At 52.1% G+C, this 15304-nt stretch overlaps 2 protein-coding genes across 2 annotated transcripts; one reads left to right on the plus strand and one right to left on the minus strand.

Annotated features, from left to right (window-relative positions):
- The first annotated feature begins 1940 nt into the window (after window positions 1-1940).
- Window positions 1941-3594, plus strand: MSMP (microseminoprotein, prostate associated). Its single transcript, XM_065739726.1, has 3 exons — window positions 1941-2318; window positions 2882-2990; window positions 3317-3594. Exons 1-3 carry the CDS (start codon window positions 2207-2209, stop codon window positions 3504-3506), a joined length of 411 nt encoding a protein of 136 aa, XP_065595798.1. The 5' UTR covers window positions 1941-2206; the 3' UTR covers window positions 3507-3594.
- A 1076-nt stretch (window positions 3595-4670) lies between these two features.
- RGP1 (RGP1 homolog, RAB6A GEF complex partner 1) lies at window positions 4671-14855 on the minus strand. The gene is made up of 8 exons (XM_065740114.1): window positions 14634-14855; window positions 11143-11279; window positions 10660-10743; window positions 6875-7024; window positions 6651-6797; window positions 6012-6139; window positions 5592-5769; window positions 4671-5370 (listed from the first exon to the last, which is right to left on the minus strand). The coding sequence occupies exons 1-8, from the start codon at window positions 14747-14749 to the stop codon at window positions 5147-5149; spliced, it is 1164 nt and encodes a 387-aa protein (XP_065596186.1). The 5' UTR covers window positions 14750-14855; the 3' UTR covers window positions 4671-5146.
- Between the last annotated feature and the right edge of the window lie 449 nt (window positions 14856-15304).

Consider the following 15304-nt stretch of genomic DNA (forward strand, 5'->3'; position numbering starts at 1 on the left):
CTATCTGCCCCTGGCAGTGGGATCCCCTTCCCAGCGCCGGGCACTGTGTGCAGGAGCTGAGCCACACCAGCATGGGCAGGATGCTGAGACACAGATGACACCTCCTCCTGCAAGGTCCTGAGATGCTCAGGGCCCATGGCAAGCACCAGAACTGGCCTGTGTCACCTCAGGGACAGAGGAGGATAACACCACACCACAGCATCCTGGTACCCAAGTTGCAGTTCTGAGTGCTCTGTTCGTTCTCATCCTCTGCTTTCCAAGCCCAGAGCCCTGACTGTAGGAGCTGGGCCATCCCACAGCTAGCCCCCTCCCAAGATTTTTGGTGTCCCTCTGGGACCCAACCATTGGGGCCTCCAAATGAAAAGCACAACTTTTGTTTAATGTTTTCTCTGCTCGGTGATGAAACGAAGATGGATTAGTTCATTGTGGTTGCTAGTGTGCTAGGCTCCTTTTTCCAAACACACAATAGGAATATTCATTTACCGCCCCGACGACAGAGACTTTTATCCTCCTTATATAGTAACAACTCTGCTCTGGAGGACGATTTTCATTTGTTACTGATACACTCCTCCGTCGCTGTCCACAGCCCATGGGCTGCAGTTTATTCACAGATACCCCAAGCTCCTCTGATTTATTACCACCTCTTCCAGCTGATCACACACGCTGCCCTCCATCTCCCTATTTTTTTCCCCTCGATTTACCATTTCTCTTCATAAACAGACCCTTTTCCTCACCCGTTTGGCTAAGGCAGTGGTTTAACAGAGGTGCTGGGTGGCAGCTGGGGGATGCGAAGCAGTGTGGGGACCTGGGTCCACAGAGCGATGTGCCTCGAAACCAGAAGGTAGCAAATCCAAAGCGGATAAAGGGAAGTGGGTTTTTCTTTTTTTCTTTTTTCTTTTTTTTTTTCTTTTGCTCCCTGCTTAATTAGGCTGCCACAGGAAAGCACTCAGGCCAAAATTCAGTGGGATTCAAGGAGGGATTGGACATCTATGCGGATAACAGAAATATCCAGCTATAACAGCGGATGCCAACACAAATTCTGGAAGGGATATTATGCCTCACGCGTCAGGGTGTAAACCTATCCCAAACAAGGCAGCTTAACATTGGGCAGATGACCCACGTATGCTGCTGCTACTGCAGCCGCCAGTGGGCAGGATCATGGCCCTGCTCCCTGCTGCGGCAGCACCTTCTGCAGAGGGCAATAAACCTCCCTGGGCAGTCACCATCCCCAGTGCCCTGCTGTTGTCCACACCTTCCATCTTCTCTCCTTGGCTGCTGATAACAGCCCGAGTCCTGCAACCTGGAGACAGTGCAGGCCAAGGGACTGTGGCAGCCCTCAAGTACATACTCCCGGCGAAGCCCTCTGTTCACCTCTCAGATCACCCGCTGGCCAAATCCACCTGACTTCATCCCTCATCACATCCCTGCTTTTGCAGTTGCCTGGCTTCTGGAAGACACTGCTCAGCTCTGGCACCCGCAGGTGCTGCAGGTGGCACAGCCCCATGCTCACATCAGCACCGCCAAGCTGAGCCTTGGGGCCTTTGTGGACATACGGGGCCCTGTGTCAATGGGAATCACTGCACTACCTGCCCTTAGCCAAGGAGATCAGCCTTCACCCTCAGCCCTCGCTAGAGGCTTGGAGAAGGGGGAATTTGCCCTGTGAGCTGGATGTGAGCACCTCTGCACCCACTGGGGACAGCACCAGGAGTTGATGTGCTGCCTGTCCCATTCCACACAATGGGATGCTCGGACACCTTGCCATGACACAGCATGACAGAGGGGTGTCTGGAGCTCTCCCCCTCGTTGGGAGCCAGGGGTGCCAAGCACCATGCCGAGGGCAACCCACTGGGGTCCTTTGGATCTCCCCTCATCACTGAGTTCTGCACCCACAGGGGCTTCCAACTGGAGACATTTCTGGAGGGCATGAATCAGCTTTTCACAGCTTGTTAAAAATCTTGATCCTACCTCTTGTTTTCATGCCTTTCAAATCAGGAAATGAGTTTTACAACTTTTCCAGTGGGGCACAGCTGGTGGCCAGGGTCGTAAAGCTGAACTTTATAAATATCTCTTGTTGGGATCAGGGGAAGAGCATTAAAAAGGCAGAGGGAGAGAGAGAGAAAAAGAGAGAGAGAAGGGAAAGAAGCAAAGGAAAGAGAGAAGAAAAGCGTCTCGGCAGGACTGCTAAGAGCCCAGCTCAACAACAGCCATGGCCATGAGAGCACAGAATACGGTGTGCACCTGGGGCAGGCTCTGCCTCCTGCTCTCCCTCTTCCTTCAGCTGCCAGGCTCCCAGGCCAAATGCTACTTCCAGGCTAAAGGTAAGTGGGGAGGTGAGCTGGGAGGATGTGGATGCTGGGAGAATGCCTTGGCTTTCTCCAGGGCAGCTGGGCTCAGCCCTGCAAAGAGCTACACAGGCTGTGCTGAGCCTGGGAGCGCAATCGTGGGCCAGTGATGACTGGAAGGAGCAGTCTATAAACCACAGAACAGCTCCCCAGGGTTCTGGCTGAGAAACAGCTTGCTGGGCCATGAAGAACTCCTGGCAGGAGCCTGGCTGTGGCCAAGATGCAGGGCCAGAAGCACAGGGAGGAGGATTGCCCACCTGTCATTCCAGGGGTGTAGGGATGCCCAAACCCAAAGTGACACTGGATGTGACCTCCTCAAAGAGCCAAGAGTCACCTGACTCTGCTGCAGGTCACCAGGATGGATGAGAGCATCTCCCTTCGTGTCTACCCGGGCTTCCCAAAGCTGCCTAGATGGCAGGTGGGGAGGCCACCAACTATTTTCCCTGGAAGCAGTGATATCCTTGTTTCCTCTCTGAGCAGAGGGATGCCCATAGGGTTCCTGCACACCCTCATGCTTACTGCCACTGTTTTATCTGCAGCTCCCTGTGAGTATGAGGGGAAGCAGTTCTCCCTTGGTGAGTCGTGGCTGAGCACCAACTGCCTGCTGTGCACCTGCCTGCACCCCATTGGCGTCGGATGCTGCGAGACGTGAGTGAGGGACGCTGGGGATGGGCAGCAGTAGGGCTGGCACATGCGACAGTGCAACCAGCAGGGGCCTGGGGATGACAGAATCATAGAAGGGCTTGGGTTGGAAGGGACCATAAAGATCACTGTGTTCCAGCCATGGGCAGGGCTGCCAGCCACTAAGTCAGGCACTAAACCAGGGGATGTGGGAAGCATGGGATGGCAGTAGGGCAAGAAGAGCTACAGAGAGGTCTGTGGACATCAGACACATAGGAGCTGGCCTGGGAAATACGTGGGATGCTCCCTGATGCGTGCTAGGGGAGTCGACAGCACTGTGCCCTCTCCTGCAGCACCCAGCACCCCATCGACTTCCCTGACTGGTGTGAGGCCCACTATGACACGCAGACCTGCCAGATTTCGGTGGTGCAGAAGGCCAACCCCAGCCTGCCGTGTGTGAAGAGCATGGAGCACGAGTGGGGCTCAGCCGGCACCCCCGAACCGCTGCACAACAAGGTGCTGGATGCAGGGCTTAGCAGATAGAGTGCTCGGCCTTGCTGTCAGCCCCGCTCCTCCAGGGCACACCTCCTGCATGCTCCAGACCTGCCCCCATCCCATAGACATCACTGCAGCCACCTTCCAGGGAAACCACTATCCATGCACTATTGTACTGAGCTAACATTTACACCCTAGTGCTGCCACAGTACAGCTTTGCTTCTGCCTTCAGCTCCCTGAACTCAGCTGGGGCCCCTTCCCCAAATGACATCGCTCCCAAGATGAGTGGTGGGCCAGGGCACACAAGCTCCCAGCGGGATCAGCGGGCTCGGAGCTGTGATACTATGGGGAATGCGGATCCTAAGGGGATATCCACCCAGGAGCATGGGGAACTTCCAGCTCCTGAAAGGCCACAGGATCAAATTACACCACATCCAGCTGCAAGCTAAGCTGCTCCCACCAAGACCCCAGTTCCCTTGCCTGCAGCCAGTGGGAGCACAGTAGGCAGCACAGCAGCCCTGAAGCATGACATGTGCACTGTCCAGTTTCTTCTCTGCCCGAGCACAAGAAGCATAACCCGCTTCTTGAACCACTGATGTCCATGCTCACACAGCTCCTGGGACCAGAGCTCTGTGTGCCAGCCCTGGGCAACACTACAATAGAGCCAGCCCTGGGTAGGCAGCAGAACACTGGGTGTGTGGGGAAAATCAGTCTCCAGGATGAGCCTGGCCCCCTGTGCAGGCTGCCCCACTCCAACTGCAGGAAGCTGGGTGCCCTGCTGGTGTTCAGGGAGCTGAAGCAACCTGCCTGTGCCAGCATGGAGCTGGCTGCCCTGACAGCCTGCCCCAGCTGGTGCCATGCCTGTGCTGTGCGGAGCCTTGTGTAGATGTTTCTGTTCTTGCAATAAAGGTATTATTAAACGAAGAGGTCTCCAGTCAATGACTGTTAAACACTTTAGGCTGCATCACCCCCATAAGGGGTGCATGAATAATGTTTTTTTTAAGGGTGAATTTTGCATTTTCTGGTGTTTATTACATTTCCATGCAAAGAGGAAAACTCTTTGAAAGGTCTGGCAGAAACGGAGAGCTGGCTGTTGAGCAGAGAAACCTCTATCTGAGCTCCTGAACGCCCAGTGTGCATTCACTTGGATCCTCAAGGACCCCAAGACCAGCAGAATGTCTTTGAGCACAGGAGCAGGAGAGAATCTGTATAATCTCTGTGCTGCTGCCACCTCACTCCACTTGGAGCTGCCACAGCATTCAGCCACATCCAGCCCAGCATAAGCTGGCCGCACAAGACTGGCCTGCCAGGACCTTCACACAAAGCCAGCATGGGGCTTCTCTGAAAAGCTCCAGGATCCCTGGGCTGGGCCCTTCTCTCTTGAAAGCTTGTCATGGAGTAAAGGCACACGCAAAGCCATTCCCTGGGAAGCAGATCTTGTTGAGCAAGGGCTGACTCACATGCTCACACCGGCACAAAGGGCCAGCCCCCAGCTGAAGGCCGTGGCACAGGGCACGGCAGCACACACAATGCTCCTCTGCCCAGAGGCAGGACAGACCTGCCCAGTGCCCACCCATGTGTTGCAAATGAGGCTGAGGAATACTGGGGTGTGCACCCTGCAGCACACCGCCTGCAGTCCTGCTGGACAGTCCTTCTGGCACTGTGGGCTCCTAATGGCTCTCTCCACTTCAGATAGTGATGGAGTTGGCGCTAGAGAACTGAGATACATAGGAGGCCAGGATGGGGTTCGTGGGAAGGACTTTGATGGGCAAGTCCCAGCTGAAAGTGTCCACTTCAATCTGCTCCACCCCAGTCCAGGTGACAGCCTCTGACTGGCTCCCACGAACCATGCAGGTCCTCGCTGACTCCCCAGAAGTCACGAACTCAAAGTGCAGCCTCCACTTCAGGGACACTGTGGGTAAGAGGCAGGTCAGCAGCCAACACCACAAGGGACAACAACTGTCTCAGTGCTGGCTGTCCTGGCAAGGGGACAAGCAAACATGCCCACTCACACACGGCCAGCTCCCTCCTACATGACACGGCCTTGCGGAGCACTTGCCAGCAGGCACAGGGCAGCAAAGGCAGGGCTGGGGACACTGCATCCCTCCTGTGGGGACAACCAGAGCCACTAACCGATGTTGGTGGTGAATCCTGGAGTTGAGCTCAGTGGGATTGGCAAGTTGAAACTGCTCTGGGCCGTGTGCAGGCAGGCCTCCTGATGGCGGGCATGTGTACTGAAAGAGACAGGCTGTCCCCGTCGCCTCTGGAACTCCTCCTGGATGCTCTCTTCTGTCTGCAGGCTCACTGAAAACTGGAGAGCAATCAGCAGAAAGCTCATGCCCTCATGCTTGCTTGGTCCTGGGGGCTGTTTCCCAACAGCACTCAGAACCAGAGCCCTTGCCAACCTGACACCCTGACAGAACCTCAGCTGTGTCCCACTGAGGTCCTCTCTAAGAAATCCCACAGCAGCTCAGTGCCACTCCAATCCCTTCTTCTACTCTCCCACCCAAGACATCTGCCTTTCCTCTCAGTGTAACTGAAACCAGCACTGACCTGTAGACATGGGATGTCTCCTTCTGAGAAGTTAAAGGTCCCAATTACATCCTCTCCAATCTTATACACAGTCTTGAAGATACAGAACGTTCCCACCTTCCCTCGTGTGTTGCTGATATTGTACAGGTCTAAGCAGAAAACAGAGATGGGAAGAGAACTGGGGCATAATCAGGCTCTGCTTAACACTGCAGACTAGATCACTCAAAGAGCCTAACTGACACAGCTTGTCTGCTTGGATTTCATAGTCACAGCATGGCTTGATTCTGGAGGGACCTTAAAGACCATCCAGTTTCATACCTCCTACCATGGGCAGGATTGCCATCCACAAGATCACCAGGGCCTCATCCAACCTGTCCTTCAGCGCCTCCTGGATGAAGGACAGGCATTCCCTCTAAGAAGGTATGCAGCCATTTAACAGCAAACCATGCGCTGTGGAAAGGGTCTCTTTCTGAGACTGGCAGGGAGGAGTTGGTGGGAAACTCTGATCTAAAGCAGGCTCTGATGGAGCTCCTCTATAGCCCCAGACTGTACCAGCAAGACACTTTCACAGCAAGCACTGAGCTGGGAAGAGGGCAGGCCTGCAGGCATTCCTGCTTCACAAATAGGTCAGGACAGAAGGTTTGAGCAGAAGTAACCTACGCAGGCTGCGTCGGGAGGTGGCTGCCATGAGCAGCTCCGTTGCCAGGTCTGCCAGGCGAGAGTCTTTCTTCAAGCCCTCCTCCTCTTCCAGGAAGGGGTTTGAAGGCGCAACGGCCTCATCCTGAGGACACTGGTAATCCTTGAGGCCTGGGAAGAAGGCAAGAGTCAGTGGGGCAGGCTGCAGACCAGCCTGCTACTGAGGAGAGGGCAGAGCATGGCCTTACCATGGAGCACAAGGACACGGAAGGGCACACGAAGGAGCTTGATGGGGGAGTTGACCCTCTGGCAGCCGATGGTCAGCTTGTATACATACTTCACTGACTGTCCCCGGAAAGAGGGAGGGCCGTCTATGGGCAGCATCTCACAGTACGAATCTGCAATGAACACAGAAAGGATTGCTCTGCAAGGAAGCTCCTGGCGTTGCTGCTTGCTGGTTCCCTGCACTGATGGTTAGGAAGAGAGGCAGGGAAGCATGATGTTTTCTGCCATCTCCTCTCCCCCAAGTGGGCCAAGCACATCCTTGGCTTCCTGTACCAGTGCACTGCTTCTCACCTCACATCACGCGCTGTCATCCAGACTCTGCTTCCAGCATATACAACCACACACAGAAACTTTGTCTCAAAGAATGTGAAAGATCTAGAATCCAGGAACACAAACATAAGAGAGCAGCACTTACTCATCACGAGTTCAACCTGAATTTGCCTTTGTACACCACACAAACATGACACTTTCAAGAAGCAGTCACATGTTATGGTTTCCTTAGGGCTCTGCCTCATCTATGCAAAAATAATACTGAAGGCACAGAAATGTGATTGATAGTTCATTCCTCTTTTGATATTCACTTTACACAAGCCTCAGACTCAGCAAAAAAAAAAAAAAAAAAATTAGCTTCTTCCTGTTTTTTCTCTGAAGCTTACCAGCACTTGGGGCTAAATGGCCAAGAAACAATTAAGAGATCTTCACAACAAGCTGTGGAGTAATCCCCGTCTGCAGACTGATGATTTGGACCACAAAACCTCTGACTCTGACATCTCTCACATGCTAGGGCCTGGCTTTGCACTACATTCAGCCCTCTCAAAGCCCCATCCATAAATCCCAATGCTTCTTAATGCAGCATGAACAATTCTGCAGCTTTCCCAAACTGCACGCTGTTTAAGAAGAAAGATGGAAATGGAGCACTGTGGAACATCTCCATCTCCGGACTGCCCATCGTGATGCAGATATACCCTGCCAGAGGAAAGGCAGCATCCCGCTGTTAAACCACAGATCCTACCCCAAGTCTGGCACATCCTAACCCTCAAGGTATAGATTAAAAGCTAGAATTACAATTAAAACATAACTTCTGGATTTAAAAAAGAGGACTAGAGAGACAAAAAAGCCCATACTGGTGAGCAGAGGCTACAGACTCTCACACACAAAAACAAAAGGCAGTCCCACTGGACTGAGATGCAAATTAAGTTAAGAACCACCTCGACAAAGAGGAAAATCGGGTATTTCCAAGGGAGGCTCAAGAGCCTTGCAGCGGCCTGCTGCAAATCCCTGCAGAAGGTTTAACAAAAATATTCACAAGGGTCTCTGTGCCTAGCAAGGACAACCTGAGCAGAGACCACCATGTCTGGGGTAGCAAATGGACAATGCATAGCATCTGTTGCCTGGCACAGGAATGCTGAGACTCAGGAAGCACCAGCTTCCTGACAGGCCCTGGGAGGAAGTGCATTCCTGGCACTGCAGATGCCTCCTCGACCCTCCCACTGTACCCTCTGGCTGAGCTCCTGGCTTGTGTCAAGGCTGCCTCCATTTCCTCCTCTTCCTATGATCCACCAAATATTTAGAGACATTGCAACACCAGAGTGGAGGCAGAAATAGCCACAGAAAAGACTTGAGGGCTTCAGAAAATGTTTTACCTTGACAAATTTGAAAAACTCAGTCTGGGCAGTGTTTCAAACTGACTGGAGGTGTCAGCTTTAACGTACAGATACCATAACATGGGGAAGTTACTGGGGAACAAACTCACTGGCAACTGAAAACCAGGCCTTTTATCAAATGACAGTCTCATATAATCTCAGCCGTATGTGCTGGCTCTGTCTATGGTTTATTAATATGGTACTTTGCTGAAGTAGAATTAAAATTGCTCTTTTTTTTCCCTGCCTTTCCAAACCGTGTAGCAAAACTCAAAACTTCTGAAAAACAGGAAATGGAGAATTAAGATACACACCCACACAGCCTTAACTCTGCCTCCACGGTGCTGGCAGGAGCCCCCAGGAACAATCTGCAAGCATGCCAGCTGCAGTCTTGTGTGAGGGGAGCAGTACTGCACACTGATGGGATTGGTGTGCGCAGCTTGGAAAAACTGGGGCTGTGAAACAGGGTTTTGGTGCTGCAGAGTCCAGAGTCACACACACAGCATCATCACACATGGCACTAGTAAGAAATGTGTACACCACATGCAGCTTTGAGACACGAAGTCTCAAGGTATTGAAGAGTTTGTGTTCTTCCTGTGGAGCTGTGGCCAAACACTTGGCTGCATGTGCCAGTGTCACACAGAAGTAGAGCAAATGCAAAGACACACCACCACTCAGAGGAACTGTTGGCTTATCTGTAGGCTCAACTGCTTCCACCTGCCATGCCAGTACTCAAGTAAATCCCCTTAACACTTCCCAGCCTCCTAGGGGTTGACAGTTGTCACTGCTGTGCTCTCCCAAAGCCTGCTTAGCCTGCCCAAGCTGTAGTGGGGAAAAAAGGCTCCCCATGTGTGGGAGAAAGCATGCTCCAGCTCCTTACATGCCAGTAGCAAGGAGTGCAGAAGCAGCCCCAGTGAAGCCACAGGCCACCTGAGATGTCTGCCTCCTCCTCCTCTCTGGTTTTCAGATAACACATTGATCTTTGGGTGCAATGTGGCAGAACCAGCTGCTTTCACATGCATGCTGCTGTACACCAGGAAGCACGTTCAAAATGTTCCTGAATGACAGACTTTACAGATAAGCACCACAGAGCACCGTCTCACCCCATTTATCACCTCCCCAAGCTAGGATCCTCAAAGAAAAGCAAGAGGTGCCAGCTTCAAAACTAGCACAACTAGCCTGCAGCTTCTTGCTTTAACTTGCAGGTCTGCTGAAAGCTCCAGCAGAGCCCCCTCCACTCAGCTCCCTCACTCTGTGACTCGAGAGGTGTCCATCACCCATTCCCATCACATTTCTGCTAGGACAACCTGAGGAACGCACGCACAGCCTGCAGCGCATGATGCTATGCTGCTTCTGCACCACTGGCTGCTGAAACACAGAGAACTGACATGAAGCGACAAGCTGGGTCACTAGCCACCAACCAAAGGACAATAGCACATTTTTGGGTTTACACAGCTGACTGCTCAGGCAGAAGGCTCTCATATAAGCCAATGCCTGAGATTAGGAAAATCAGCTGCTGCAAATCTGTCTTTAACAGCAAAAGGGAAAGCAGCAAGGAAAGAATGCTCAAAGGGGGCTTGCTGCAAGAAGTTTGTGGGCTTTGGTGATGCAGGGAGTTTTGAGCCAAAGAAGATAATAAGTGCTCACTTCTTAGAATTGAGTGGCAGAGAAAGGTCAGGAAAACTAGAACAAATAGGATGATCTCCAGGACAGCCACAACCTGAACAGGAATTGCACAGCTTTGGAGGATGCCAACCAAAATTCTCAGACTGCTTCAATGTGGCTGAAGAAACAAAGGCAGGGAAACACAGGTGTGAGTAGCTGTTCCTACAGCTGCAGCCAGGTATTTCAAAACTTTTCATGCCTTGCAGCTATACAATTGCCCCGTGGCAAAGGACACAAGCCAGAGGCAGAATCTGAGTGACAATGCAGTATATACAGAGAACAAAATCAGAACAGCAGGAAGCAGTTCCATAGCATTCACCCTACCATCACTTGCCTTCTGTGAGCAACAGGGTCTACTACTTGCAGCACTCAGGTCTGCAAAGCCACCTTGAGTGAGGGGCTCCCTGGAGGTGAACACACTCTGAAGAGAAGACAGAACTCACAGGATTTAGACTCCCCAGGATCCAGTCGCAGGTCACAGAAAAGAATCTTTGGTGGAGTGGACAGGATGCATTGACCCCGCTCTCCTGGAAGAGACAAAGAACACGTGAGTGCTGCCCCTAGCCAGCCCTGGGCTGCTGAGGGGGTACTCACTGCAGCAGGGTCAGTCATGCCTCACTTCCATAGGGAGGAATGGGGAAGAGAAGGGGCTGATGAGGAAATATCCTCTGTTCTGGTCAGATCATGAGACATTCCTGGGATACCTGGACTGACAACCCTGACATTTTGCTTCAAGCTAGCGCCACTATGATCTCAGCATTAATGAGGTCCTGCAGCAGCCATGCACCAGGGAATTTCCCAAGGAAAGCAACAAGGACTTCCCATTTGCAGTCCTCCTCCCTATCTGTGCAGCCCTCTGACACGTCAGAGTCTATGTGATTCCTGCTTGCTGTTCTGTCACCTTCATCACCTGTGAGAACACTCACCTCTGTTGGGGACAAAGACCGTCTCATTCTCCGCCTGTACATCAGGCTTGCTGCCGTCAGATGGAGGAAGCACTACCCGGTTCTCACTGGCATGAAACTGGCAGTGGATCTGGGCACTGGCCCACGCCAGCATCTCACTGAGAACAAAGAAAAGCAACACTCATGTCTACACTTTAATATGGATCGTAGTGAGCATGAATCAGGAGAACAGCAGCTCTTCCTGTCTTTTTCCATGGGTGACTGCTTTTCTGGAAGGAAGGAGGCCTTGCTTTACTGCCACTGAAGCCACACCTAGAGCTCCCCTCCAAACATGGCTCCAGTGCATATGTGGGCTGGGGTGCTGACCTGAAGCCCCCCTCCAACACAGCTGGGTAACAGCTGTTGACAGCAGTATCACCCAAGGCCTGGCTCCGTAGCTCTTGTTGAGCAGCAATTTTTGTTTAGTTGTCATGTACAGGCCACTCCTAGTGGAGGACGTTTAGCCACAGAAAAGCCAAACCCCAAGCCAAAAGAGACATGCAGTAGGACTCCAGGTGCATGTGGTGATAAAAGAAGTAATACCTCCTCGCTGGGTTCAGCTGCCCCTGCACATGCTCCTTCCCAGCAGCACTGTTTCCCTCAGGACCCCTCTGGGAGTCACACTATTGGCACATTGACACCTTCCAGTTCCCTCAACCTTTATCTGTTTTTACTTCAGTAGTGGTCTCATGAATGTAGGCAGTGTCTGGTTCCTCCCCTGTTATCCAGCATCACAGTCTTATTAGTAAGCACTGACACAGAACTTTAGGTACAGAACTGTGGCACATGGATCTCTCTCAGAGACTAATCAGACCAGATAAATCTTCAAATGAACCAGGGAAAGATGCTTACTGCATTAATTCAACTAATTATGTGCTATTGATCCCACACACTTTACCTGAATGTGCACTGCATACTCTGCCCAATTACCTCTAACCCTACAAGCTGCAATTCTCCAAAAGCACCAGCATGGCTATTCTGTAAGGGCTGCCCTAGGGTTTTCTTTCATAAGGTATCTGCTATGAGGAGGCAGAGAAATACTCCTGCATAAGAGACAATGCTTAATAATTTTATGTCAGCTAAGCATGATTACAGTACCTCCAAACACAGCATTTGAAATATTTTTCATTTGTTTTTCACATTGCCCAATGATGTGCTGTCAGATTGTCCTAAGTTTTTAACGAGCCATGCAAACAAAATCTGCATGTTCCTTCCAACCAGCAGACCCTGTGTCATGGTTTTATGATTTTTGGTACTGGTATTCCACATCATAACATCATGTAGTGCATTTAGAGTTAAATAATTAATGCTCCAGCTCCGTGGACCATCGATAGTTCCAGGTATGCCTGTCTCAGAAGAGAAGAAGAACTCCATTCCCCAGAGGACTTTGCGATGCTTTGCGTTCTTACGTGTTTACGCTCAGAGGGAAAGATAAAAACTGTCTGCAGTCACGGGACTCTCTCTTCCCTTCGGGACCGAGCTCGGCAGTGGGTGTTTGTTGCAGCCGTCCGCCTTCAGCGTTAGCGTAAGGCCTTCGGTTTATTGGACACTCTCTCTCTCGCTCATTTTATTTGATTCATTTGCCTCAATTCCAATTATATTATATTATATTGTGTTATTTTTTTCCTTTCTGATATCTATTTAGTAAAATAGCTTTCCTCCTCAGATCGTTGCCGCTGTTTTGTTCCTAGGCCCATCTCCCTTCTCCTTTTCCCTTTTCCCCCTTCCCCTTCCACGGGGTGTGGGCCCGTGGGTCCCCTGCCTAAATTGTCACGGTACCGGGTCAAACTGTCCTGCAAACCGTGACACCCTGCTTGTTCAGCTGGCAGGACACAAACAGACCCCACATTGGAGCCAAGGCCACCCCTCCCTCACTTCTCCCTACGGCTACTTCTGTAACCCACAGTGGCTGCACTCCACGCAGCTTTGGGCAGAACAGCTTCATTTCTTGAACACCTCACACATCACAACTAATTTGCTTTCTTAATATCCCTAATTTCTGTTCCTGTGCTTGAAATAAATGTTGGAGTTCTTCCATCTGTACAGCCTCTTGTGCTTAGCCCTAGAAGATTCTGTTTCCCTGACAGGTCTATATGTGTGGCAGTGACTGCACTGTGATCTGGCTGCTGCCCTTACATAGCATACGGTGTCAGCTTCTGAACTACCACTCCTTCAACTATTCCCATTCATACAATCCAGCCAGCTCTCATCCGCTTACATTTTTATTTTAAAAACTTTCCTTTTTCTAAGAGGTGATTTTACAGGCTCTACAGAGTACCTGCAGCTCCCTAACAAAGCTTCTAAAACTGTGCTGTGAGCCACAAAAACCATTCCACCATCCTCCACCTGCGTGAACCCATGTGTTTTGGTAGAACAGAAGCTGCTGTGACTTGGTCCCAGAGCAGCTTCCCTCTGCACACAGCCAGGCCAGAGCTAATATTCCCTGATATGCCATGCTTCCAGAAGTGGGAAGAATAGTATCAGCACTGTGAAAGTCAAAACTCTGGAAAGCTGCATGCTTATGACATAGTTGAATATGAATGTTTAATTAACAGACAAGAGGAACACAGAAGAAACAATGGAAAGTTAAGGAAGTTAATTAAAAAATGTCCTACACTGTTAATCCAATATACTACTTTGCTGCTGATGAGACTGAGCACTGGAAGCAGTTCCATCAAAAGTCGTCTCTGAAAGTCATTCTGGTGATGACGCAAAGGTGCTGAACCTGATGGGACAGGAAACTGACACTTCCCAGGAAGGACTCAGGATAGGAAAGCCATCTCCACCCCTGGGAAATGAGACAAGGCCGCACACACAGCTGACACAGAGCCTTTGGGTGAGTCACTCCCTGTGAGCCAAGGTAGGAAGCTCCTATCTTGTCACCTTTCCTCAAAGGCTTCCTTGGCATGGCCATGACAAGAAACAAGGCACTGCTCAGCAGCATCTGGCCCATAGCAAATGCTAAAGACTACCTGTCCTTCCCTCTAGCTACTGCTTGCCCCTCTGGCTGCTGGCTCTAGAGGTAGGGATCACACCAGTACAACACTGCACTGCCAGGCGGAACTCCCTCCATAAATATTGGAAATAATGATGCTGCCTGGATGCTGTCCTGCAAGACTCACTCTGGTGTAACAAGATATCCTACTCCAATAGCCAGCTGAGCTTCATTTTCTGCCAGCAACACTGCTGCTGAGGGCTCACTCGAGGGGCACTTAGTGTAACTCTCCCAGCATCTCTACGTGCATACTTCTTCCCACACTCTTTCTTGGGGGCAGAAAACCAGAATTATGAGCTCTGTTTCCACCCTGAAACAGAGACTGTAAAACAGAGATGTAACAGAGATGTAACAGAGATGGCACAAAGCTCCATTAGGGACCACCTTGGACGAGAAAGTCAACAGGGGCTGAGCTGTCATCGCTGCCCTACAGGGGCTGCCAAGGCACGTCTGCAGGGAACCCCCAGCACTGCCATACCTGCTGGCGGACGTGGAGGAGGCCGACAAGGGGTTGGTGAAGGTGATCACACACTCCAGCATCTCCCCAGCCAGAAACACGGGCCCGCGGCCCAGCTTGGCCACCACCTCGATCATGGCTGGGACAGGATCTGCTAGAGAGAGCAGCGGACGTGAACAGAGAGGTGGAAGCACATAAACACGCAGGCGGGCGTCGGGGCCAGGCCCAGCGCGTACACACACACACACAGAGGAGGCCCACGGACGGCTTTGCTCCTCCCCTAGGCCTGAGGGGCAGCCCTTGCCGTCAGCACCCGCAGCAAACCCCGCGAGGGGTGCAGGTGCAGGTGCAGGTGCAGGAGCAGCCCCAGGCCCGCACACGGCCCCGCACACGGCCTCCCCGCCACACTCACCGCCCCGAAACCCCCCTCCGTCCGCGCCGCCGCAGGGCCGCCTTTCCGCAGCGTCCGCTCGGCCTCCGCTCGGCCTCCGCTCGGCAGCTTTCGGGAGTGCTCGGGATAACTCGAGAGCGCTCGGCCGCGCACGAGCGCCGCTCGAACCCGCTCGGCAACTTTCGGCGCCGCTCGGCTCGACCGCCCGGCTTTCCGGAGGCGCGGGCGCCGTGCCTCGCGGGTGTGGGCGGGGCGGGGCGGGGCAGCGGGCGGTTAAGAGGGCGCGTGCGGGGCGCGGCGG

The sequence above is a fragment of the Cyrtonyx montezumae genome, unplaced genomic scaffold, assembly GCF_038088225.1.
Source record: "Cyrtonyx montezumae isolate F1298 unplaced genomic scaffold, pur_monq_1.0 scaffold_25, whole genome shotgun sequence".
Lineage (NCBI taxonomy): Eukaryota > Metazoa > Chordata > Aves > Galliformes > Odontophoridae > Cyrtonyx > Cyrtonyx montezumae.

Coding starts and splice junctions, on each gene's coding strand:
- RGP1 (XM_065740114.1), bottom strand. CDS start 14,749: ATGATCGAGGTGGTGGCCAAGCTGGGCCGCGGGCCCGTGTTTCTGGCT. Junction 7,025..10,659: donor TCCTGGGGAGTCTAAATCCT/GTGAGTTCTGTC, acceptor TGTTCATTGCAG/ATTCGTACTGTGAGATGCTG. Junction 5,371..5,591: donor AGGATTCACCACCAACATCG/GTTAGTGGCTCT, acceptor TCTTACCCACAG/TGTCCCTGAAGTGGAGGCTG.
- MSMP (XM_065739726.1), top strand. CDS start 2,207: ATGGCCATGAGAGCACAGAATACGGTGTGCACCTGGGGCAGGCTCTGC. Junction 2,319..2,881: donor ATGCTACTTCCAGGCTAAAG/GTAAGTGGGGAG, acceptor TTTTATCTGCAG/CTCCCTGTGAGTATGAGGGG. Junction 2,991..3,316: donor GGCGTCGGATGCTGCGAGAC/GTGAGTGAGGGA, acceptor CCTCTCCTGCAG/CACCCAGCACCCCATCGACT.